The sequence below is a fragment of the Bos javanicus genome, chromosome 14, assembly GCF_032452875.1.
Source record: "Bos javanicus breed banteng chromosome 14, ARS-OSU_banteng_1.0, whole genome shotgun sequence".
Classification (NCBI taxonomy): domain Eukaryota; kingdom Metazoa; phylum Chordata; class Mammalia; order Artiodactyla; family Bovidae; genus Bos; species Bos javanicus.
The window spans coordinates 66,132,355-66,158,111 of NC_083881.1; the positions used below are offsets into that span (position 1 = coordinate 66,132,355).

The 25,757-nt window shown below is 42.2% G+C and overlaps 1 protein-coding gene across 2 annotated transcripts in view; it reads left to right on the top strand.

Annotated features, from left to right (window-relative positions):
* Nucleotides 1–25,757, top strand: part of NIPAL2 (NIPA like domain containing 2) — a 92,920-nt gene that overhangs the window by 50,712 nt on the left and 16,451 nt on the right. For both annotated transcript variants that reach the window (XM_061439285.1, XM_061439286.1), the window contains exons 5-6: nt 5,296–5,417; nt 22,622–22,718. In XM_061439285.1, the coding sequence (XP_061295269.1) occupies nt 5,296–5,417; nt 22,622–22,718 (219 nt within the window). The remainder of the gene's footprint in view (nt 1–5,295; nt 5,418–22,621; nt 22,719–25,757) is intronic.

Genomic DNA, 25,757 nt, shown 5'->3' on the forward strand with positions numbered 1-25,757 from the left:
GCCACTCACTGAGACTACAAGGTGAATGACAGGCTTGTGTAGTCCATTTATCAGCCCCGGTCCGTTATGCATACAAGAGGCAGAAGAGGATAATCATTAAGAACAGGTTACCTAGGGACTTCTCTCGTGGTCCAGTGGTTAAGACTCCACACTCCCAATGCAGGGGGCCCGGGTTTGATCCCTGGTCAGGGAACTAGATCCCACATGCCACAATTAAGACCCAGCACAACCAAGTAGATAAAAATAAAATATATATATATATACACACATACACACACACATATATAAAAAGAGAGTACGTTACCTAGGTTCCAGTTCAAGCTCTTCACTTAGCCCAGACAAGATAGTTATTCCCTCTGTGATTCAATTTTCTCATATATCAAATACGGCTAGCAATAGTTTAATAGTATCCAATGTTATATATTATACAGTATACACATACTATATGTTGGTATAGTAACATGCAGTATAGTTATTTTTGTAGGCTTTTTGTAAGAAATATTAGTTATGTTTGTATAAAGCATTTAGAGTATGTTAAGTATTAGCTATTACTATTATAGTTCTTATTATCATCACATTTCTGTGTGATGGCGATCATAATGTAACTCTCATGTCAGCCACAATTGTCTATGAAATCTATAGCTTTGGACACGTTGCTTAAAAAGAATGATTACCTTCCCTTGGCATATGCCCTCCCAGTACACCTAGTCCATCTACTCCAAAGAGCAGGGATGAGCCTGTTTCCCTGTTTTGTATATGACAAGTTTATAGGAAGAGATTTTATTAATACTTGTATCAAGCTGAATCTGAAACGCCCACCAGATCATTGTAGATTTTTATGTGACTTCAGTTATATTTGATGAGAAAATGTATTTGGTGCAGGTCTGGGCATAAGGCTGGCGGATGAGCCCACATCCCTATATCATGGATTGTATCCAGCATCCCGTGGTTGACGACCACCTGCAGCTTACTCACTGCTGCCTGACTGCTCCACCTCTGGACCCTACCAATAGTCAGCTCTCAGTGCTTTGTGTACTGAACAGACGGTTAGGGCTTCCCTGGTGGCTCAGATGGTAAAGCGTCTACCTGCAATGTGGGAGACCTGAATGGCTACCCACTCCAGTACTCTTGCCTGGAAAATCCCATGGACGGAGGAGCCTGGTAGGCTTCAGTCCATGGGGTCGCTAAGAGTCTGACCCGACTGAGCGACTTCACTCCCTGAGGTCGGCAGTGGGTAGCAAACATATGCTGGTGTTTCTTCCTCTCTGTGTTCTGTCAGTTACATGATTTCCTTTCTTCTCTGTTTTTTTAAGACCAACGGAGAGAGGTCTTCACTAGATAATCAGAAACTGCTGAGTCCTTCCTGCCCTGTCCTTTCATTTTCAAATTGAGTTGTTAACCCTGTACAGACAGCCCCAGGGACACTCCCTCTAGTCATCTCTAGACCAATATTAGAGATACAAGTTTGGATTAATTTCGAAGTTTGACTCAGATGGCCTTTGACCCTTGGCAGTCAGCATCCTAAGTTGCATTTGTCCCAGGGTCCTTTGTCACAGGCCTCCAGGTGAGCTTTCAAACATATTCTGCTCCCCAGGATGGCCTCTTCCAGAGCCAAATTCCTGGAGTCTAGCAGGTATGAAAAGTTAATTTGTGCCTAGAAATGAGGAGACTGTGTCACAGAGGGATAAACAACTCACCTGGCCTGTGCAACTAGCAGTAGCAGTGAGATTTTAATTCTGGGGAGCCAGTCTCAGTTCAGATTAGACTTCCACTGTCCAAGTCTGGACTTGAAATTTAACCATGTCCGTGGGCCAAGGGCATGTCAAGTGCTGCTTTCCTTCTTTTGGTATCTTACACTTCCAGAGCACTCCTTTGGGCAAATGGGCCAACAGAAAGTAAACTAGCAAGTTTTCTAAGTCAAAAAGGTGTACCTTTCCAAAGATTGGTGGCTTTACTGAAATAAAAATAGTAGGAACTGTGATGTTTCATATTAGCTTCCCAGGTGGCTCAGTGGTAAAGAATCTGCCTACCAAGCTGGAGACACAGGTTCTATCCCTAGGTTGGGAAGATCCCCTGGAGAAGGAAATGGCAACCCACTCCAGTATTCTTGCCTGGGAAATCCCATGGACAGAGGAGCCTAGTGGGCTACAGTCTATGGGGGTCACAAAGAGTCAGACACGATTTAGCAACTAAACAGCAACAACAACGTGATGTTTCATGCCACTTTTAGGAAACGGTGGAATATAAAAATATTTTGCAGAAATTTATTGAAGCAACTGCTAGTGGCTGTCTGCAGCACTTTTAAACACTTATGAAAAATGTGCACATGACTCATGAAGGAGACAGTAAGTCACATAGGAAAATAAAATGATGCCAAAGAAATAAGCAAATAAGAGCAGTTATCCAGAACTGCCTTCCTAAACGTAGGACGTTGCTGAGATTAAAATTATTAGCAAGAAAGAATGTGTGACCTCCTGAGCTGCCATAGAGTTACTCACTAGACTTGCAGTGATGTGAGGTTCACGTGAGAGAATACGTGTGAAAAATTACTTTGAAAGGGAACTCGCAAAACCATCAGTCGTTATATTTGTTTTTAACAAACTTTGGAAGGCAGAGAAGATCTGCACTGGTGGAAATGGGCACAGGCCACACGTGAGAGAGCAGAGGTGGGACAGGGAGGGGTGTGTCAGGGTGTGAAACAGGGACCATGCTGGAAATAACGCCGCCTCCATAAATGGAACACTCTGCAGACTCTGAAAGAACGAGGCTGCCCGACATATAACGTGAAACATTTTCCAAGATGTTCTTGGAGTAGAAAAAGATGTTCTGTTCAGTAGGAAAAAAGCAAGATACAGAAAAGTGTGTATGATATGCTAACATCATTCTGTGTAAAAAAATCAAAACGCATGCACTCTCACCCACGCCTGCCTAAAGCGTCTCTGGAAAGAAAATCTCAAGCACCAGCAGCAGTAGCTCACTTTGAGGAGGGGACCTCGTGGGCCACAAGGACGTGAGAAAGAGTTTCCTTTCACTGATCCCTCTTGTATGGCTTTTGAGTTTTTTACTGTACGCATGTGCTATATATTCAAAACTAAAATTTCAAGGTTTTCCCTGCTGGCTCAGCGGTAAAGAATCCACCTGCCAATGCAGGAGACATGGGTTCGATCCCTGATCTGGGAAGATCCCACATGCCGTGCCACAACTATTGAGCCTGTGCTCTAGAGCCTGGGAGCCACAGCTACTGAGCCACTGGCCACAACTGTTGAAGCCCACGTGCCCTAGGGCCCCTCCTCTTGCAGCAAGAGAAGTCACCGCAATGAGAAACCCATGCACTGCAACTAAAGAGTAGCCCTCACTTGCCTCAACTGAAGAAAAGCCCACGCAGCTATGAAGACCAGCACAGCCAAAGATAAATAAATGAAAACCAAATTCTTGAAAAATTAAATTTGACACTAGATACAGCTAGATGAGATAAAGAAATAACTGGCAGAGGAACTCAATATAAATAAGAAATTTAGATTTCACAAGAATAGGTTGGAAGTCTCTGAGATTGTGAAATTGTATTCAATGCATTTATTCTGCTTTACTAAGTTTAGAAAACTGGGTTTTTAAAATATTGCTTCTTCCTAGGAATGTAATATTGGACAATTATCTTATAAGATCTTTGGTTTCTTCTTTTTTTTTTTTTATTTTGGTCAAAGAAAGGACAGACCTGACCAATAATTTTTCCCAAGTTCTTATATATGGTTTTTATTGTTTCCTTTTATTACAATGCTTAATAATGTATATTGTTTTCTTTTTAAAAATTCTCATTAGAAAATAGCTTTTAAAATTGTGTGTATAGAGGTTTTTCTGGGGAGGGCTGGGCGGAGGGGCCGCGGGGAGCCGTGACTCCCTCGGCTCGCCTGTAAGGGCTGAGGAAGATGCTGCCCGCACGCAGAACAGGGCCAAGGTTCTGGGTGCCACACGCCCGCGCTCAGAACTTGCAGACACAGTTAAAAAGTTCTCGGGGCCTTGGGAAAAAAAAAAAAACAAGAAAAAAAAAAAATTGTGTGTATAATTTCTGTCTTCACAAAGTAGTACTGAATAAATTGTTACATTAGAGTAAGCTTATTTTATAGCTCGTACTATACCATGAATAGCTATTGTCTAGCTTGTATAAAAAATCAAATGGATTCTCAGAAACTAGAGTTCAAAACTCTAAATCATTAGGTTGAGAACAATAGGAAATTGATGTCTTCAAATTATGAGATTGTTTAGGTTGGAGTGTATGCTGGTTGTAAATTATATACACAACAATGCTGACCTCAGTGGTGAAACAGGTTGAATTATGTTTTTAAGTTGTGCTACCCAAAAAATGCTACATAAATCAGTTTTTCTCAGGCTGCTAATTATTAATAAATAAGCAGTTTCCAGTGTTATTTGGAAAGCCAAATCCGCTTCTCTGTGGCCACTTCTCCCCCACATTTTCCATCCTTCCATTATTATAAGTAATGTTAAAGTGATGACAGTAACACATTCCTACATAGGTTTATAATGTGATATTTTACCAAGCTATCCCTGGAATTCTAGATTTTAAATTAGATCAAGTCAATCTGACTCAGAGTCAGCATTCACTTTGTTATTTCTCCTAAAAAGACTCCAAAAAATGACAATGATTATGGTATTCATTTACAAGAGTTTCAAAGTGTAAAATACCCAAGTACGTGTGTGTAAAGGATCCAAGGTGAGTAAGTGCAGAGTGGACCATCAGGTGATGGATTTCCCCACTCTCTGGGCCCTGCCATCTAGATCTAGGTGGATCCAGAGTCATCATGCACTTCCTGATCCACATGGAAACAAGCAGCCAGGTTGGATGTGTTTCCATGTCTTCATATGCATGTGTTCTGATCGTCCCCATCTCTGAGGAAAGCTTCTCTGTAGAGGTCAAGATTCATCTTGAAACGACAGAGAAAAATCAGAAGTTATATGCTACCCCATCCATCCTGTGGCCCTTATATTATCCCCTTCTAAAGGTAATGTTGTTGGGTAAATGTGTGAAGTTCTTGGGATGGTTTGATAGATTGTATTTTCATAGGCATCCCTTGGAGAAGGGAAAGGCTACTCACTCCAGTATTCTGGCCTGGAGAATTCCATGGACTATATAGCCCATGGGGTCGCAAAGAGTTGGACATGACTGAGCAACTTTCACTTTCGTGACTTTTACAAGTAATGCTCAGTGTATAGGAAATGTTTACATAAACAAAAAGACTTGAATGGCCCTTTTCAACATGGTTTGTCTTTTCAATTTAAAAGGTATGACGTTGGCATTGGCAGGAACATATCTATTGGTGAACTTTGCTCCAAATATAACTCAGGCTATCTCCGCAAGAACAGTACAGTATTACTTTGTTGGCTGGCAGTTCATGATCTACATGGTAAGAATTCTAAAAATTTTACTATCCCAGAAGCGATATTGTCTAGACCACTGGTACATGGAGATGTTGGAGAGCTAGTATAATCTTTTCTTCTCAGTGTTAATAACTCATTAAAATGTAAATATACTTGACCAATATTTGAAACACTAAATCAAAAATAGAAGTACCCCTGTTCCTTGGGTATTCTGTCCTTGGGGATAACTTATCACTGGAACAGTTTCCACAATTTATGGAATTTAATCCAGCAAAGTCCAGAGTCACATATTTTAGGAAACTCAAAAACACAAAACAAAAAAAAAAAAACAAAAAAAAAACCCTCTCTTCCCAAGTCAAAGGAAAGTACCTTAAGATATACTTTACTTCACTGAATTTTATTTAAGGTAGGTATTCTCTTCAAAAAAGCACTCATAGAGACCCATGCAATAGGCTGTCTGAAGAGAAATTGGACAATACTGAGAGGTGGGGAAAAGAAAAAACAGAATGAGCTGATGTAGAAATTGGAAGCCACTAATTGCAATTTTTTAAAAATTTGATGCAATGACTATGTCTGGTGGGTATTAAGAAAGAATGTGATTGAAATACTTGGCCTATAACTTGTTATGGAAGTCAGTTTAGATTGGAAAATAAGAATATTCTAGGAAAGACAGGCAGGAAGAAGAAAAATTGGGTTGTCTAGATCAGCATTTAACCAAGAACTGAATTGCTAAAATAGTTGTGAATTCAATAAAAAGAATCAAGGCACACAGAATCATACATTTTTAGGGTTAGAAGTGACCTCAAAAAGCTATCGGGCCCAGTGCTCTGCCTTTAAAACAGGTTCAGTTCAGTTCAGTTCAGTCACTCAGTCGTGTCTGACTCTGCAACCCCATGGACTGCAGCACACCAGGCCTCCCTGTCCATCATCAACTACCAGATGATGACTTTACTCAAACTCATGTCCATTGAGTCGGTGATGCCATCCAACCATCTCATCCTCTGTTGTCCCCTTCTCCTCCCGCCTTCAATCTTTCCCAGCATCAGGGTCTTTTCAAATGAGTCAGCTCTTCACATAAGGTGGCCAAAGTATTGAAGTTTCAGCTTCAACATTAGTCCTGCCAATGAACACTCAGGACTGATCTCCTTTAGGATGGTCTAGTTGGATCTCCTTGCAGTCCAAGGGACTCTCAAGAGTCTTCTCCAACACCACACACAGTTCAAAAGCATCAATTCTTTGGTGCTCAGCTTTCTTTATAGGCCAACTCTCACATCCATACGTGACCACAGGAAAAAACTATAGCCTTGACTAGAAGGACCTTTGTCGGCAAAGTAATGTCTCTGCTTTTGAACATGCTGTCTAGGTTGGTCATAACTTTCCTTCCAAGGAGTAAGCATCTTTTAATTTCATGGCTGCAAAAACCATCTGCAGTGATTTTGGAGCCTAAAAAAATAAAGTCTAACACTGTTTCCACTGTTTCCTCATCTATTTGCCATGAAGTGATGGGACCAGATGCCATGATCTTCGTTTTCTGAATGTTGAGCTTTAGGCCAACTTTTTCACTCTCCTCTTTCACTTTCATCAAGGGGCTCTTTAGTTCTTCTTCACTTTCTGCCATAAGGGTGGTGTCATCTGCATATCTGAGGTTATTGATATTTCTCCCAGGAATCTTGATTCCAGCTTGTGCTTCTTCTAGCCCAGCATTTCTCATGATGTACTGTGCATATAAATTAAATAAGCAGGGTGACAATATACAGCCTTGACGTGTTCCTCTCCTGATTTGGAACCAGTCTGTTGTTCCAAGCCCAGTTCTAACTGTTGCTTCCTGACCTGCATACAGATTTCTCAAGAGGCAGATCAGGTGGTCTGGTATTCCCATCTCTTTCAGAATTTTCCACAGTTTATTGTGATCCACACAGTCAAAGGCTTTGGCATAGTCAATAAAGCAGAAATAGATGTTTTTCTGGAACTCTCTTGCTTTTTCCATGATCCAGTGGATGTTGGCAATTTGATCTCTGGTTCCTCTGCCTTTTTGAAAACCAGCTTGAACATCTGGAAGTTCATGGTTCACATATTGCTGAAGCCTGGCTTGGAGAATTTCGAGCATTACTTTACTAGCATGTGAGATGAGTACAATTGTGCAGTTGTTTGAGCATTCTTTGGCATTGCCTTTATAAAATAGTTTAATCCTGCTTTATACCTATTATTTATGCCTGGTGTTTGCAGGGACATGGCAAACTGCTCTCAGCGTGATGTGACTCAGGATGTTACAGCAGGAACCGTAGAGTATTGCACTATTGTGTAACCGTTCCTAGCGAGGTGACCAGAAGCCTGTATATCTTACCATCTCTGATACATAGTTCTGACCACTGGGACACAAGTGTTTACAGGGCTTTTCTGTTTATATCTCCCACTCTTCTCCTGTCTCTTACTCACCTAAGATCTGTTAAAAAAAAATAAATTCCTCATACACTGCTGCTGCTGCTGCTAAGTCGCTTCAGTCGTGTCCGACTCTGTGCGACCCCATAGACAGCAGCCCACTAGGCTCCTCTGTCCCTGGGATTCTCCAGGCAAGAACACTGGAGTGGGTTGCCATTTCCTTCTCCAATGCAGGACAGTGAAAAGTGAAAGTGAAGTCGCTCAGTCGTGTCCAACTCTTAGCGACCCCATGGACTGCAGCCCACCAGGCTCCTCTGTCCATGGGATTTTCCAGGCAAGAGTACTGGAGTAGGGTGCCATTGCCTTCTCCGCCTCATACACTCAGTTCAGTTCACTTGCTCAGTCGTATCCAACTCTTTGCAACCCCATGAATCGCAGCACGCCAGGCCTCCCTGTCCATCACCAACTCCGGGAGTTCACTCAGACTCACGTCCATCAAGTCAGTGATGCCATCCAGCCATCTCATCCTCTGTCGTCCCCTTCTCCTCCTGCCCCCAATCCCTCCCAGCATCAGAGTCTTTTCCAATGAGTCAACTCTTCCCATGAGGTGGCCAAAGTACTGGAGTTTCAGCTTCAGCATCATTCCCTCCAAAGAAATCCCAGGGCTGATCTCCTTCAGAATGGACTGGTTGGATCTCCTTGCAGTCCAAGGGACTCTCAAGAGTCTTCTCCAACACCACATTTCAAAGGCATCAATTCTTTGGCACTCAGCCTTCTTCACAGTCCAACTCTCACATCCATACATGGACACTGGAAAAATCATAGCCTTGACTAGACGGACCTTTGTTGGCAAAGTAATGTCTTTGCTTTTCAATATGCTATCTAGGCTGGTCATAACTTTCCTTCCAAGGAGTAAGCGTCTTTTAATTTCATGGCTGCAGTGATTTTGGAGCCCAAAAAAATAAAGTCTGACACCGTTTCCACTGTTTCCCCATCTATTTCCCATGAAGTGATAGGACCGGATGCCATGGTCTTCGTTTTCTGAATGTTGAGCTTTAAGCCAACTTTTTCACTCTCCACTTTCACTTTCATCAAGAGGCTTTTGAGTTCCTCTTCACTTTCTGCCATAAGGGTGGTGTCATCTGCATATCTGAGGTTATTGATATTTCTCCCGGCAATCTTGATTCCAGCTTGTGTTTCTTCCAGTCCAGCGTTTCTCATGATATACTCTGCATATAAGTTAAATAAGCAGGGTGACAATATACAGCCTTGACGTACTCCTTTTCCTATTTGGAACCAGTCTGTTGTTCCAAGCCCAGTTCTAACTGTTGCTTCCTGACCTGCATACAGATTTCTCAAGAGGCAGGTCAGGTGCTCTGGTATTCCCATCTCTTTCAGAATTTTCCACAGTTGATTGTGATCCACACAGTCAAAGGCTTTGGCATAGTCAATAAAGCAGAAATAGATGTTTTTCTGGAACTCTTTTGCTTTTTCCATGATCCAGCAGATGTTGGCAATTTGATCTCTGGTTCCTCTGCCTTTTCTAAAATCAGCTTGAACATTAGGAAGTTCATGGTTCATGTACTGCTAAAGCCTAGCTTGGAGAATTTTGAGCATTACTTTACTAGCATGTGAGATGAGTGCAATTGTGCGATAGTTTGAGCATTCTTTGGCATTGCCTTTCTTTAGGATTGGAATGAAAACCGACCTTTTCCAGTCTTGTGGCCACTGCTGAGTTTTCCAAATTTGCTGGCGTATCGAGTGCAGCACTTTCACAGCATCATCTTTTAGGATTTGAAATAGCTCAACTGGAATTCTATCACCTCCACTAGCTTTGTTCATAGTGATGCTTCCTAAGGCCCACTTGACTTCACATTCCAGGATGTCTGGCTCTAGGTCAGTGATCACACCTTCGTGATTATCTGGGTCATGAAGATCTTTTTTGTACAGTTCTTCTGTGTATTCTTGCCACCTCTTCTTAATATCTTCTGCTTCTGTTAGGCCCATACCATTGCTGTCCTTTATCGAGCCCATCTTTGCATGAAATGCCCCCTTGGTATCTCTGATTTTCTTGAAGAGATCTCTAGTCTTTCCCATTCTGTTGTTTTCCTCTATTTCTTTGCATTGATCGCTGAGGAAGGCTTTCTTATCTCTTCTTGCTATTCTTTGGAACTCTGCATTCAGATGTTTATATCTTTCCTTTTCTCCTTTGCTTTTCACTTCTCTTCTTTTCACAGCTATTTGTAAGGCCTCCCCAGACAGCCATTTTGCTTTTTTGCATTTCTTTTCCATGGGGATGGTCTTGATCCCTGTCTCCTGTACAGTGTCACGGACCTCATTCCATAGTTCATCAGGCACTCTATCTATCAGATCTAGGCCCTTAAATCTATTTCTCATTTCCACTGTATAATCATAAGGGATTTGATTTAGGTCATACCCGAATGGTCTAGTGGTTTTCCCTACTTTCTTCAATTTAAGTCTGAATTTGGTAATAAGGAGTTCATGATCTGAGCCACAGTCAGCTCCTGGTCTTGTTTTTGCTGACTGTATAGAGCTTCTCCATCTTTGGCTGCAAAGAATATAATCAGTCTGATTTCGGTGTTGACCATCTGGTGATGTCCATGTATAGAGTCTTCTCTTGTGTTGTTGGAAGAGGGTGTTTGCTATGACCAGTGCATTTTCTTGGCAAAACTCTATTAGTCCTTGCCCTGCTTCATTCTGTATTCCAAGGCCAAATTTGCCTGTTACTCCAGGTGTTTCTTGACTTCCTACTTTTGCATTCCAGTCCCCTATAATGAAAAGGACATCTTTTTTGGGTGTTAGTTCTAAAAGGTCTTGTAGGTCTTAATAGAACCGTTCAACTTCAGCTTCTTCAGCGTTACTGGTTGGGGCATAGACTTGGATTACTGTGATATTGAATGGTTTGCCTTGGAAACGAACAGAGATCATTCTGTCGTTTTTGAGATTGCATCCAAGTACTGCATTTCAAACTCTTTTGTTGACCATGATGGCCACTCCATTTCTTCTGAGGGATTCCTGCCTGCAGTAGTAGATATAATGGTCATCTGAGTTAAATTCACCCATTCCAGTCCATTTGAGTTCGCTGATTCCTAGAATGTCGACATTCACTCTTGCCGTCTCTTGTTTGACCACTTCCAATTTGCCTTGATTCACGGACCTGACATTCCAGGTTCCTATGCAATATTGCTGTTTACAGCATCGGACCTTGCTTCTATCACCAGTCACATCCACAACTGGGTATTGTTTTTGCTTTGGCTCCATCCCTTCATTCTTTCTGGAGTTATTTCTCCACTGATCTCCAGTAGCATATTGGGCACCTACTGACCTGGGGAGTCCCTCTTTCAGTATCCTATCGTTTTGCCTTTTCATACTGTTCATGGGGTTCTCAAGGCAAGAATACTGAAGTGGTTTGCCATTCCCTTCTCCAGTGGACCACATTCTGTCAGATCTCACCACCTGTCTTGGGTTGCCCCACTGGCATGGCTTAGTTTCATTGAGTTAGACAAGGCTGTGGTCCTAGTGTGATTAGATTGACTAGTTTTCTGTGAGTATGGTTTCAGTGTGTCTGCCCTCTGCTGCCCTCTTGCAACACCTACCGTCTTACTTGGGTTTCTCTTACCTTGGGCGTGGGGTATCTATTCACGGCTGCTCCAGCAAGGCGCAGCTGCTGCTCCTTACCTTGGACGAGGGGTATCTCCTCACCACCACCCTTCCTGACCTTCAACGTGGGATAGCTCCTCTAGGCCCTCCTGCACCCACGCAGCCACCGCTCCTTGGACATGGGGTTGGCCCTCCCTACCGCCGCCCCTGGCCTTGGGCATGGGGTTGGTCCTCCTGGCCAATGCCCCTGACCTTGGACTTGTGTAGCTCTTCTCAGCCGTTCCTGCACCGTTGCAGCCTGGCACTCTCGGCCGCTGCCTCGACCTCGGATGTGGGGTAACTCCTCTTGGCCACCGCCCTTCGGGCATGGGGTTCTCCCGGCTTCTGCCCCTGACCTCGGATGTGGGGTAGCTCCTCTCGGCTACACTTAGTGCTCTGGTTGCAGCTGCCCACCTCATACACTACACACCCTTTAATAAACTAACCGATTTCCCCTCTAAACACCACCAAAAATGTATTCCCCTCTACCCTCTCAGCTCCCAGTCACTCCTCACTCATCATAATGTGGTAGATCCCTCCCCAAGAATTGCTGGATGGAGGTGCTGCATTGGTCGTGATCCTTCTTGCCTCTTGTGCAGCGTTTTCTGACAGCCCACTCTCTTCTCCTGGCATCGCTCTTGTCCCGGGCTTCTTCAGTTTGTTTTCCCTGTTTCTCTTCCTCTTGTCTGAGCAGTCCATCCCAGGCTCTTGGTGGGCACCTCCTCCCCTTCAACATCCTCTTATCTTTCCATGCTGCACAACCCTTCCAGGGTTTTCTGGAGTGATCTCATTGCCTACTCCACCACCATCATTCTTTAGAAAGACTTTCAAATCCAGACTTGCATCTCCTTCTCAGATCTCTCCTGACCCCAAAGCTATGTTTTCATCTGTCCGCTTATTACCACCAATTCAATGAGTTTGAGCAAACTCCGGGAGAGAGTGAAGGACAGCGAAGCCTGGCATGTTACATTCCAAGGGGTCTCGAAGAGTCAGACACGACTGAGGGGATGAACTACAGCAACTTATTCCTTATTCCTTTTTGGATATCCCATAGAGTCTGCAGGACTAACATCTCAAAAACTGAACTCAATATCTTCTCCCCTAAACTCCCTCCTCTCTTAAATTGGAAGGTTCCCCTTACCCCCATCCTCCAGCAAACTTTAGGAGTGGGCTTTCCAATTCAGAGTAGGCTTCCTCAGGTCTATCGTACTTTGTCCCCCCTTCCGTCTTTTATCTTCCTACTTTCCACTGTACCCAGTCCTTTAACTATTAAAGCTTTCATTAATCATATCTAAGCACTAGAAGGACTCTGAGTATTTCGTGATAGTCTAGACTTGAAGTCCTACCAACACATTATTATTCTTTGCCTACAGGCAAAACAAATTCTTCATCCGGTAAGAAAAGGGTCACAGAGTCTGTAACCAGAAAATTAAAAGCCTGCACTGAATCCTTTGGAGATTAAAGATGCATCAAGACTTATTTCCTGGAATAAACAGCATTGTTTGATGATGATGTATTTTATATTGTTTTAGTACCAGAGAAAACATTTTAAAAGAACAAAACTACTTTTTTAAGCCTTATAATTCCACAAAAATGTACGCTGAAGTAATTGCATTTTTCTGTTTTCCAAAGGTAAATCTTAAGTTAATTTATTCACAAATTCATCCAACTAATTTAGTCACCTAGAATATAGAGGAGAATTCCTGAAGCAGGAATTTTACAGTCCTGGGAGAGACTCATATTTCTGTAAAACAATGAAAGTATATTTGAAAATAAATGTCACCAAAAATGCAAATAATTACAGATATATATAAGACAGCATAAAATGAACCTTAAATAGAGTCACCTTTGAATAACAATATTGGCATTAGACTCTTAGGGGAATAGATCGATATTATCTTAGTTTATCTCAGTTTGGAATTTAATCCATTATATGTTACATCTCTAAAGACTCTAGAAGTTATCAATTATATACTAAGATCTTGACTTGAAGTTTGGTTTTAAGTCTGTTAACATGTACATGATTAATATTTAATCCTTCATCGTGCCAGGTTCTGTACTTTTTCTGCAAACCATGATTGCAGAGATCATAATGATAGTAATTAAGGCAATTCTTTGAAGAAACGTTCATCTAACTGTTTTTATATTGCATATTATTTATATGGTGGTTGTATTATATCTTGTATTTGTATATTACACCAAGTATAAATACAACACCTGAACTGCCTTTTGAGACTGATCAAATAAGCAGTAAAATGAATGACAATATTTTACAATCTAAACAAATTTTACATATCTCAAAAGGGGATTGTAAAGTCATATTATCGGAGAAGGCAATGGCACCCCACTCCAGAACTCTTGCCTGGAAAATCCCATGGGTGGAGGAGCCTGGTGGGCTGCAGTCCATGGGGTCGTGAAGAGTCGGACACGACTGAGCGACTTCACTTTCACTTTTCACTGTCCTGCATTGGAGAAGGAAATGGCAACCCACTCCAGTGTTCTTGCCTGGAGAATCCCAGGAACTAGGGGAGCCTGGTGGGCTGCCATCTATGGGGTCTCACAGAGTCGGACACGACTGAAGCGACGTAGCAGCAGCAGCAGCAAAGTCATATTATAGACCAGCTAAGGGCATCTCCTTTAATCATGTGTTTAGCTGTCTCAGGTCAATATCCATCTTCCCTTTAAGGATTACATGAAGTGGAAGCCTCAGAAACAAGGCCCAACCTCTGAGCTGGGACTCTTTGGGGAAGGAAGACAATTTGAGAAGCCTGGTGTCTACTACTCAGAGAGGAATGAAATGTCCTTTGCTCATCCACTAAAACTTACTTTCCCACCTGGTGCTTGCCAAAAAGCAAAAATCAATCAGGTTTTCAAGGTCAAACTAGCTTGGAGAGATGCTGTGAAACATACGTGGCCCCCTGAGAAATTCATCATTTCCGTTAGCACATTAAAAACTAGAAGTCCTTTAGGGAAGAGTTAGATTTAACCTTGTTAATCCTGCCCTGCCCAGGCTTATTTGACCACGAGGCCCTTTTCTCAATGGGCCTTTTGTTGAATAGCAACTATGAATACCTCGTCAGAACCCACATGAGGGGCCGTGGCTCTGAGTCTCAGTTACTCTGTGTTCTTTGGCAGGCTTGATTGTGGCTGGCTAATTTTTTTTTTTTTTTTGCATACCCAGATTTCCCCACAGACTATTCTCCTTCACAAAATAATCTGCATGGTGCTCATTTTCTCTCCACCAGAAAAAAAATAAGCAGAAGCAGGGGCCCAGCCAGTCGTTTGGTGTGATTTTCTACCCCAAAGCCCATTATTAAGTCAGCCTTTCCGGCAAAAGCTGCTTCAACCCACCAGCAGGTGTTAAAACCTGAAAGGAGAAAACTCTGTTTGTGTAAGCCCTCTGTGTCTGGTGCATGAGGTTCACCTGCTTGGTTGTCTGAATGTAAGAAGCACTCACAGGTCTGCACTCAGACCCACTTCTGCAGCCGAGGTCACCAACCTCACTGAGCAGGTTGAGCCCTGTGCCCGCTCCGACCATGTTGCGTCCTTCACCCGGGCTGCAAGCAGCCCTAGACATTGGCAGATGGGGAAGCCCAAGTAGCGAGGTTCAGTAACTTATCTGAGGTCACATAAACACTAAGTGAAAGAGCCAGAATTCAAAACCAGGTGGACCACTTCTGGGGTACACGCTCCAATTCATTCCCCACCCACCTCTCCATGCAGAATCGATACAGGCTGACCTCCAAGCATCAGACCTTTGTCCAGACTGGGCTTTAGAGAGAATCTTTGCAGAGCCCATTTCTTTTGGACAAGGACACTATATCAAAAGCTACACTTTCAGAGAGAACTTGAGAAGATGAGATGACTGCAGGCTCGGAATTTGGTACTGGGAGTGGGGTTTCCAGTGGTGAAATGTTGTGTATCTCTCTTGTCACACCATCCCATGGACTGCCAGTGCTCTTTTTGCCACTGAAAACAAAGTGATTGTTATTGTTGTTGTTGAGTCGTTAAGTTGTGTCTACTCTTTGTGACGCCATGGATTGCAGCACACCAGACTCCTCTGTCCTTCACTATCCTCCCAGAGTTTGCTCAAATTCATGTCCGTTGAGTTGGTGATGTTAGCTAACCACCTCATCCTCTGCCGAAAACAGGGTGAGGAGTGCCTTTAAATTCAATTAGAGAATGAATCCAGAAAACCCAGAATCAATTCAGAAAACTCATCCTGAAGATTTTGTTCCTCTGGAAAGACTTCAAGTACCCAAACCTGAATTAGTTTCCTATGTTTCCTATAACCAACTGTCACACAATTTAGTGGCTTAAAACAATGCGATTTTATTTTCTTAACAGTTTTGAAAGTCAGAGATTCAACATGGGTCTCATGGACTAAAATCAAGATATTGGCAGAGCTGTATTCCTTGCTAGCGCCCCTGGGGAAGAATCTGTTTCCTTGCCTTTTCCAACTTCTAGAGGCGGCCAGCATTCCTTGACTTGGGTCTTTCTCATGTTACATCTCTCTCTGACCGCAGCTGGGAAGGTTCTCTGCTTTTAAGGACCCTTGTGACTACTCTGGGCCCACTTGGACAATCCAGGATAATCTCTGCATCTCAAGGTCCATAGCCTTAATCATGTCTGGGAAGCCCCTTTGCTGTGTAATATAACATGCACACAAGTTCCAGAGACCAGGGCATGGACATCTTGAGATGGGGTGGGACATTACCCTACCTACCAGTGGAAACCCCTCTGAGCCTTGGTATCCTTATCTGTAAAATGAGGATAATAGTAGCACCCACCTTCTGAGACGGTTGTGAGAATTAAATGAATTTGTACAAGTTAAGCATGTGGAGAGCATGCACCCTGTGCTGTTATTACTTCTGGCCTCTGAGATAGCAGTGAGCAAAGCTGCTTCTTCTGGGTTGCAGCAACCTGCAGAAGTCACAGCTTCTTTAATACTGAATTTTTGTTCAGAGAGGAGGGAAAATGTTACTAAGAAAAAAATTAACATTAACTCATGCGGCTTGGATATCTTACTCCTGGGAGCTCTGTGATCTCTTGCCACAGGACAGAACCCAGGGGCAAATAACAGTCATTCTGTGAATAACAGAAACTCATATTTTATTGATCTGAAATCATAGAGATGAAGTTTGCAAAAAAAGTCACATGTGATTTTTTAAACTGATAGCTACCAAAATCCCCCGCAAAAAAATAATCGGCATGCTAACAGGTTGAGCTAACATGCTCTATGCCTTGGTGTAGGAATGGCTGCCTTCCCTCCAGCCACAAATACCATGATCCCAAAGGCTGCTGGGAGCTGTCTGTAACTGCGTCACGTGAGAAATGGACTCCTCTGGTTGAGGGGAGACCAAGCTGAGAGGGATGTTTCGGTTTTCATGGCAGCTTTCGGGAAGGTGAAGAGATAAGAGTTGAAAAGATTTTGTAGCACAACCTGATTAAATTAAAGGTCTGGCAAATAAGTCCTATAAGAAAAAGTTAAAATAATTGGTTTCATTTGCCAGGAAAAAGACAAGACTAAGGGATGAGTTAATCTTCCGTATTAGATGAAAAGGTTTTAAGTGAGAAAGATATGATCCTGCTGCTTTCCATACCCACAGAGGATTAAAGGGAGAAACAAAGCAATGGGTGAAACCTTGAGTTGGAACAAGAGACATTTGTGTTTATTTAGAAAAGACTCCATGAGTAAAATGCAATCCTGAAAGTAGTGAAATCCCCAACTGCCGGGGTCCAGCCCCGGCTGATCCAGGGTATTAGAAGGAGAGACGGCTTCAGCGACCTATTTATTTAAATATTCATTAAAGATATAAAGAGTAATAGAATGAGGATAGCTCAGTAGGAAAATTCAGTGGAGAAAAGAGGCTGAGTAGCTTGGTTTACGCGGAAAATCAATATAACCTGTGACACCAGGTTAGCTCTGACCACGGAGGCCACAGGCACCCTCTTGAATAGCGGAAGGTGCCCCACCTTAGACACCTTCTCTAGTGGGTCTTAGAAGCCCAGGCAAATAAATGGTCGCAGAGGACCTTCGCGCTCCAGATGGAGACTCAGCTGGAAATTGAGGAGGAGAATGACATGGGGAGACCAAGCTTTGGTGAGCAAGGCCCGTAGCTTTATTTTCAACGGGGGGTTTTTATACCCTAAGTTACACATAGAGGATAATAGGGGATGCCAAGTCAGCAGTCTTTGATCCTTATCAAAAACCAGGGTTTCTTTCCTGCAAATTTATCGTATACAAATGGTTTAGGTGATTTACATCATCTTCTGGCCAGAAGGCCTATTAACATTTTATGACTCTTGACAAAGACTTGTTTTCTCTAAGAGTAATTATTTTAAGGTTTGGCGCCATCTTCCGAAGGTGTTAGATAAAATTGCATTCCTATAAGGCAGATGTGTAATGGGTTTACAACAAAGGAAAGAATTTATTACCTTAAGGATATAAAGTCGCTAACACTAAGGCCACTACTTATTTTTTCTACATACCAACTATATTAATTAATACATATTCAAGGATACAATACAGGGGATGTGAAAACTTGGCAACAAGCATTGGTTCATCAATGAAATCTTTTACTAGTTTTAATCTGACAGTTTCTAACTCTCTGAGAGGCTCTAAGCTATTTGAATATCTTAAGCTTCCCATGCCCCTCGAGGCTGGGAGACTGTAAACAATCGTATGCATAGCTGTAGGAGTCCGGGTAAACTTGTCAGGCGAGTTAGAGAGCTATCTGAGGGGTTTGGATTTAAACACTCTTAATTGCCCAGGAACTTTATTAATTGGAGCTGTAAGTTAACTCTTTGACAGAGAGAGCGAGATGGTGGTGGGGGACAGCCCCCAGTAAAGTCAGAGGTGAGAGCACAAAGCAATAAAGTAGGCAGACTCTGGTTTTGGGGGGTAGATGCTCGAGAATATCCGGGGGGACTCCCGAGGCTCGATCCCGCCTTTGCGTATGCCGAGCCTCCTTCCTCATGACCTTTGTCACGAGTGGAATGCCTCACCGGCTCCTGGCACCCAACTCTCATCATTTTTAAGAAAGAAAAAAAAAAAAAAAAAACTAGTGCTGATATTTTTACGTGTCCAATGTAAACATTCATATTTATAATTTCAGTCCAGAGATACTGTCTCTTTGGGAGAAAGAAAAGAGCTTTGCTTCAGGTATCTTGTTGTGGTTGATCAGTCGCTAAGTCATATCTGACTCTTCGTGACCTCATGGACTGCAGCACACCAGGTTTCCCTGTCCTTCACTATCTCCCTGAGTTTGCTCAAATTGTGTCAGTGATGCCATCCAACCATCTCATTCTCTGTCACCCCCTTCTCCTCCTGCTCTCAATCTTTCCCAGCCTCACTGTCTTTTCACTGAGTCAGCTCTTCGCATCAGGTGGCCAAACTATTGGAGCTTCAACATCAATCCTTCCAATGAATATTCAGGATTGATTTCCTTTAGGATTGACTGGTTTGATCTCCTTGTTGTCCAAGGGACTCCCAAGAGTCTTCTCCAGCACCACAGTTCAAAAGCATCAATTCTTCAGTGCTCAGCCTTCTTTATGACCCGACTCTCATACTTGTACATGACTACTGGAAAAACCATAGCTTTGACTGTAAGCACCTTTGTCGGCAAAGTGATGTCTCTGCTTTTTAATATACTGCCTAGTTTTATCATAGCTTTCCTTCCAAGGAACGGTCACCATTCGCAGTGATTTTGGAGCCTGAGAAAATAAAAGTCTGTCACTGTTTCCACTTTTTCCCCATCTATTTGCCATGAAATGATGGGACAGGATGCCATGATCTTAGCTTTTTGAATGTTGAGTTTTAAGCCAGTTTTTTCACTCTCCTCTTTCAACTTCCTCAAGAGGCTATTTAGCTCCTCTTCAAGTTTTTCCCATTAGAGTGGTATCATCTGCATATCTGAGGTTGTTGATATTTCTCCTGGCAGTCTTGATTCCAGCTTGTGATTCACCCAGCCTGGCATTTCATATGATGTACTCTGCATATAAGTTAAATAAGCAGGATGACAATATCCAGCCTTGATGGACTTCTTTCCCAATTTTGAACCAGTCCATTGTTCCATGTCTGGTTCTGTTACTTCTTGATGTATATACAGGTTTCTAAGAAGACAGGTAAGGTGGTCTGGTAGTCCCATCTCTTTAAAAAATTTTCCATAGTTTGTTGTGATCCACACAGTCAAAGGCTTTAGCATAGTCAGTGAAGGAAGATGTTTTTCTAGAATTCCCTTGCTTTCTTTATGACCCAATGGATGATGGCAATTTAATTTCTGGTTCCTCTGCCTTTTCTAAATCCAGCTTGTACATCTGGAAGTTCTTGATTCACTTATTGCTGAAACTTAGCTTGAAGGATTTTGACCATTACCTTTCTAGCATGTGGAATGAGTGCAATTGTATGGTAGTTTGAACATTCTTTGGCATTGGCCTTCTTTGGGATTAGAATGAAAACTGACCTTTTCCAGTCTTGTGGCCACTGCTGTGTTTTCCAAAGTTCCTGATGTATCGAGTGCAGCACTTTAACAGCATCATCTTTAAGGAATAGTTCAGCTGGAATTCTATCACCTCCACTAGCTTTGTTCATAGTAATGCTTCCTAAGGCCCACTTGACTTCACACTCCAGGATGTCTGGCTCTAGGTGAGTGACCACACCATCATGCCTATCTGGGTAATTCAGATCTTTTTTGTATAGTTCTGTGTATTCTTGCCCCCTCTTCTTAATCTCCTCTTCTTCTGTTAGGTCTTTGCCATTTCTGTCTTTATTGTGCCATCCTTGCATTGCTCCCTTGGTATCTCTAATTTTCTTGAAGAGATCTCTAGTCCTTCCCATTCTATTGTTTTCCTCTATTTCTTTGCATTGTTCACTTAAGAAGTCTTTCTTCTCTCTCCTTGCTACTCTCTGGAACTCTGCATTCACTTGGGTATATCTTTCCATCTCTTCTTTGCCTTTCACTTCTCTTATTTTCTCAGGTGTTTGTAAGGTTTTCTCAGACAACTTTTGGATTATCTTAAGGACCTCAAAAAAGAAAAAAAAAACTAAAAAATAAAATTGAGGGTTCAAAATTATACTCGTTTTCTTAAAGGAAGGAAAATTTTAGACATTCAGTCAATTAATACTTATTGAATACTCAGTTTATTAGACATTTGGTCTGTTTTTTGGCAAACTGTTGATAATAAATTTGATGTATAATTGACTCATTAATTCCAAAAATACTTATTGAGTGACCAACTGAGTGCCAGGCACCGGAGGCAGAAAAGGTTCCTGTTCTTACAGAGCTGATGTGCTGGTGGAGACAGACAAGAAACAAACACATGGACAGGTCATGGTTAAGACACTCTACAGTTGCCACCTGAAGTCGAGGTTGTGAAAGGATGACTAGGTGACTCTGTTAGAACAGAATGATCTAGGAAGACCTCTCCAAGGGTCTGAGTGACTAGGAATCATTGTGCAAACAAAAGCTCAGGGAAAGCGCATTCCAGGCAGGGCAAACTGTCAGTGCAAAGGCCCAAAGGCAGGAGCAGCCTGAGAACCACAAAGAACCAAAGTGGGGCGGTGGGGAAGCCGTTGTAGCTACTGCAGGTGGACCATCCATGAGCCAGCCATACCCGATGATGAGGTCCCAGGAGTCTTAAGCAAAGGAATGACTAGGTCTAATTTATATTTTTACTACATGTATCATCCTGGATGAATCTTATAATACACAGTGGGAAAAAAAAAGCAAATGAGCAAAGGCAAGTATATGACTCCACTTGTATAAAGAACAAATGTGTAAAAATAAATAGTATCATTTGGGAATGCATAGAAACATAATTAAAGAAAATGAATGGTAAACACAAAATTCAATATAGTGGTTCCTGGGGAGGCCACAGAAGGGGAGAGCAGCTGTGAAGGGAAGACTTCACGGAGATTGATGGGTTCTCGTCTCAGGTTGGGTAGAGGGCACAGTGGTACTTGTCATAGTACTGTAAATACCTAATATGTATATCAGACAAGTAATGAGTCTCTATGAATGAAATAGTTCATTATCCAAATTGCATTTTTAAATGACTCCTCTAGTTGCTCAATGGCTGGATGATTAAGAGACAGGAGTCAAGTCAAAGACAAAGTAGAAGCTGTTGCAACAGTCAGAGAGGGTGGGGGGAGGGAGGGAAAGAGAGGACTTTTCAGCTTGTGCAACAGGGCACCTCCTAAGGGGGTGGGGGCCCACTAGGAACAGGCAGAGAAGCTAGGCGATCATGAATTAAGTGTTGCCCAAACCAGTGAAGAAAATGTGTATTGAGTCCTGGTTTCCATCCTATCAGCTACCTTGGGCATAAGTAAAGTGTTACAGATATTATTATTATGGTATATAATACCATAATATGGTTACAGATATTAATAATATGGTATATTATTTTTATAACAAGAGTCAAACTGTGTTTCCAGGGGCTTCCCTGGTGGTCCAGTGGCTGAGAGTCTGCGCTTAGTGCAGGGGGCAGAGTTCAATCCCTGGTCAGGGATCTAGACCCCACTTGATGCAATGAAAGATCCAGCATGCTGCAACTAAGACCCCACACAGCCAAATAAATAAATTAAATATATTTAAAAGGAAAAAAATTTTTGTTTCCAAAACCACACACAAAAAAATAGTCCTCTAAATGTTGTACCATTGATTCTTTATTTTTGTTATCACTGGAATGAGCCATAACAATTCAACCTTGTTGATGGAGAGGGAGAAAAAAGAGTTAAGTGTTAGGATTTCTCTGGCAGTCCAGTGGTTAAGATTCCGCACTTCTACCGCACGGTATATGGGTTCCATCCCTGGTCAGGGAACTAAGATCCTACAAGCCCCATGGTACAGCCCCTCCCCCTCAAAGAGTGTTAAGTGTTGCCCATATTCATATGATATGGCTGTTGAACATGCCCGTGGGAATGTCTGGTCGATGCCTGGGTAAATGAGACTGGAGTTGCAGGGAGAACTGGAGATCTAGAGCTGGGTGTCATTGCCCTGTAGGTGGTGGTAGAACTCTTGAGTCTGGATGGCTGAGGCTCCTTATGTTGTTCTCATGTATTTAGAATTGTCCTTGGGAACTCTAGTCACCCTCAACCCTCATATGATACTCATTGCAAAATCAAAAAGTGGCATTCTGAAGACTTTGTGTAGAATAATTTAAACTTTACTCTTCCTATTTCCCTTTCTAGATTTTAGAAATATTAGTTTTCTGCATTCTCCTGTATTTCCATAAAAGAAAAGGAATGAAACATATTGTGATACTGCTAACCCTGGTGGCACTCCTAGGTAAGGATATGTCTTATTTTCTAATTCTCTAATCTAGCCATGCTAAGTCATAAAGGAGTTTAGAGGAGAAAAATTTGAGCATTCTGTTTTTTCTCATTGTTTCTACTTTTGAATTCTGATCTGTAGAAAGAAACTCCCAGTTATGCCAATTATACTTTGCATGTCCATTGCTACAATAGATATGTGTTTATTTTTTTAGTATATTAAAGGAGTTCTTGCCTGGAGAATCCCAGGGACAGGCAGCCTGGTGGGCTACCGTCTATGGGGTCGCACGGAGTCGGGCACGACCGAAGCGACTTAGCAGCAGCAAAGGAATTTTACTTCTTGATAATTCTCTTTACTCTCTGACAATTTGAGGGTTTTGTGTTTTTTTTTTTGCAGTAAATAATTAAAGAAACAACTGAATCAACCCAATTGAAACTTCTATATCAGAAATGAACTATCAAAGCCTATCCTGTTTACATTTTTTAAAGAAAATTTTAAAACATGGCTAATATGAAACACAAATGTGAGCAGTATGATTTTTTTTGTTCTTATTTATTTATTTTTGGCTGCATCAGGTCTTAGTTGAGGCATGCGGGACTTTTCATTGTGGTATGCAGGCTCAGAACATGTGGGTTGTCTAGCTGATGCCTGCAAGCTCAGCAGTTGAGGCCCATGGGCTTAGTTGCCCCACCGTGTGTGGGATCTTATTCCCCAACCAGGGAATCGAACCCATGTCCCCTGCATCGGAAGGCAGATTCTTAACCACTGGACCACCAGGCAAGTCAGTGATTTTCTTAAATACAACATTTCTCTCACTCATTTACCTACCCATTTCCTTTTTTCCAGATATACCTTATAAGATTTGAAAACTGATGCCTACGTAAGCCCTCTCTATATTTTAAAACCTATTTTCCTTCCCCACTTCTCCATCTCTGTCTGTCTGTCTGTCTCTCTGTCTCTGTCTCTGTCTCTGTCTCTCTCTCTCTCTCTATATATATATATATAATATCTCAACACTAGGAAATCTCACTAATAATTTGGGAAATTCCCTTTTTAAAGATTTTTATTTATAATCCTCCCTTTGCCTTTTCTTTGCCAATAAGATGACCCATCCATCCTGTGTTGTTTGCCCTGACTTTGAATTGGAAGATTTGCATTTGTGGTAGTTACTATATAGAAACAAATTTACTCTAGAACACATTCAAGTATGCAGTTGTTCAAAAGAACAGAAAAGAAACTTTGTTTTCTTCCAAATTACCAGACAGGGAGAACAAAAGCAAACTGAGAAGATGTACATTACCCAGAAAATATTGAAAATAAAGGGAATTTTAAATCTTCTTGAAAAAACAAAGTAAGATAACAGAATTAAGACCATATATATCAGCTTTGATCATAAAGATAAATGGGCTAAGTTTACCAAGTGAAAAAGAAAGAGTTCCAAATTGGACTTCAGAAAAATTCCACTATTGATTTTGAAAACGATTCTCAAATTGGATTCAGCCTGTTTTCTCTGGTTCAGCTCCATAAGGATTATTGAAATAGCATCCTGATTGGCCCTTGCTGGTTGTGAAATATTTTGACTTCATATATAATTTCATCTAAAGCAAGGTAACTCAGATTGAAAGTAAAAGAAAGCAGAAGGTTGTGAGATTACCATATAAGTTAAAATCAAGGCAGAAGCGTTAAGTGCAGTGGAGGATCCTGGAGGCACCCTCTTGGTGCAAGCGTACTCAGTCACGTCTGGCTGTGCGACTCTGTGGACTGTAGCCCGCCAGGCTCCTCTGTCCATGGGATTCTCCAGGCAAGAACACTGGAGTAGGTTGCTATGTCCTCCTCTGTGGGGATCTTCCCGACCCAGGGATCAAATCCACGTCTCCTAAATTGCAGGAGGATTCTCTACCCTCTGAGCTGCCTGGGAAGCCCAATCAGGGTAGAACTGGAACTTAGAAGGGGAGGCCTTAGGGGACTGAGGCCTTCAGTAGACTGGGCAGCAGCTATTTCAGAAAGTACATTAACAGAAATATAAGTAGAATATTACTCTTAGCTCATGGAAATAAGTAGACAGAAAAATATGTAAAATTAGAGAAACTGAATGCTTAATTTTGATCTGGCAGTTCTATTGTTGAACTCCAAATCCAGAAAGCAGAGAATATACCTTCTTTCAAGTGCCTGTGTAACATTTACAAAAGCTGATCTTATAATTGGCCACAAAGACATTTTTGATAAATTCCAGGAAGTTGAAATAGTACAGACCACATTTTCAGATCACAGTGAAAGAAAAGCCGAAAATAATAACAAAAATAGAAACCAGTAAAGCAATACCGCCTGGGAATGTTAAACACTACATTTAAACTGCAGCTGGGCTGAAACAGAAACCTCAATTTCATTACAACATTTATTTCTTAAATTATTGTGAAAACAATATTAAACCTATAGTTTATGACTAATGCTGTATTCAGAAGGAGATTCATTGCTTTAAATGTAAGTCAGTTAAGCACTCAACTCAAGAAATCAGGGGAGGGCTTCCCTGGTGGCCCAGTGGTTTGGCATTCTCCTTGCAAAGCAGGGGGTGCTGGTTCAATCCCTGGTCAGGGAAGATCCCACATGTTGTGAGGCAACTAAACCCGTGAACCACAACTATTAAGCCCAATGGCACCCCACTCCAGTACTACTTGCCTGGAGAATCCCATGGATGGAGGAGCCTGGAAGGCTGCAGTCCATGGGGTCACTAAGAGTCAGACACGACTGAATGACTTCACTTTGACTTTTCACTTTCATGCATTGGAGAAAGAAATGGCAACCCACTCCAGTGTTCTTGCCTGGAGAATCCCAGGGACGGGGGAGCCTGGTGGGCTGCCGTCTATGGGGTCGCACAGAGTCGGACACGACTGAAGCGATTTAGCAGCAGCAGCAGCAGCAGCAAAGCCATCAAGTCACAACTGCTGAGCCCACGTGCACAACTTCTGAAGCCCACGTGCCTGGAGCCCAGGCGCTACAACAAAAGAAGCCACTGCAATATGACGCAACTACAAAATAGCCTCTACTGGCCACAGC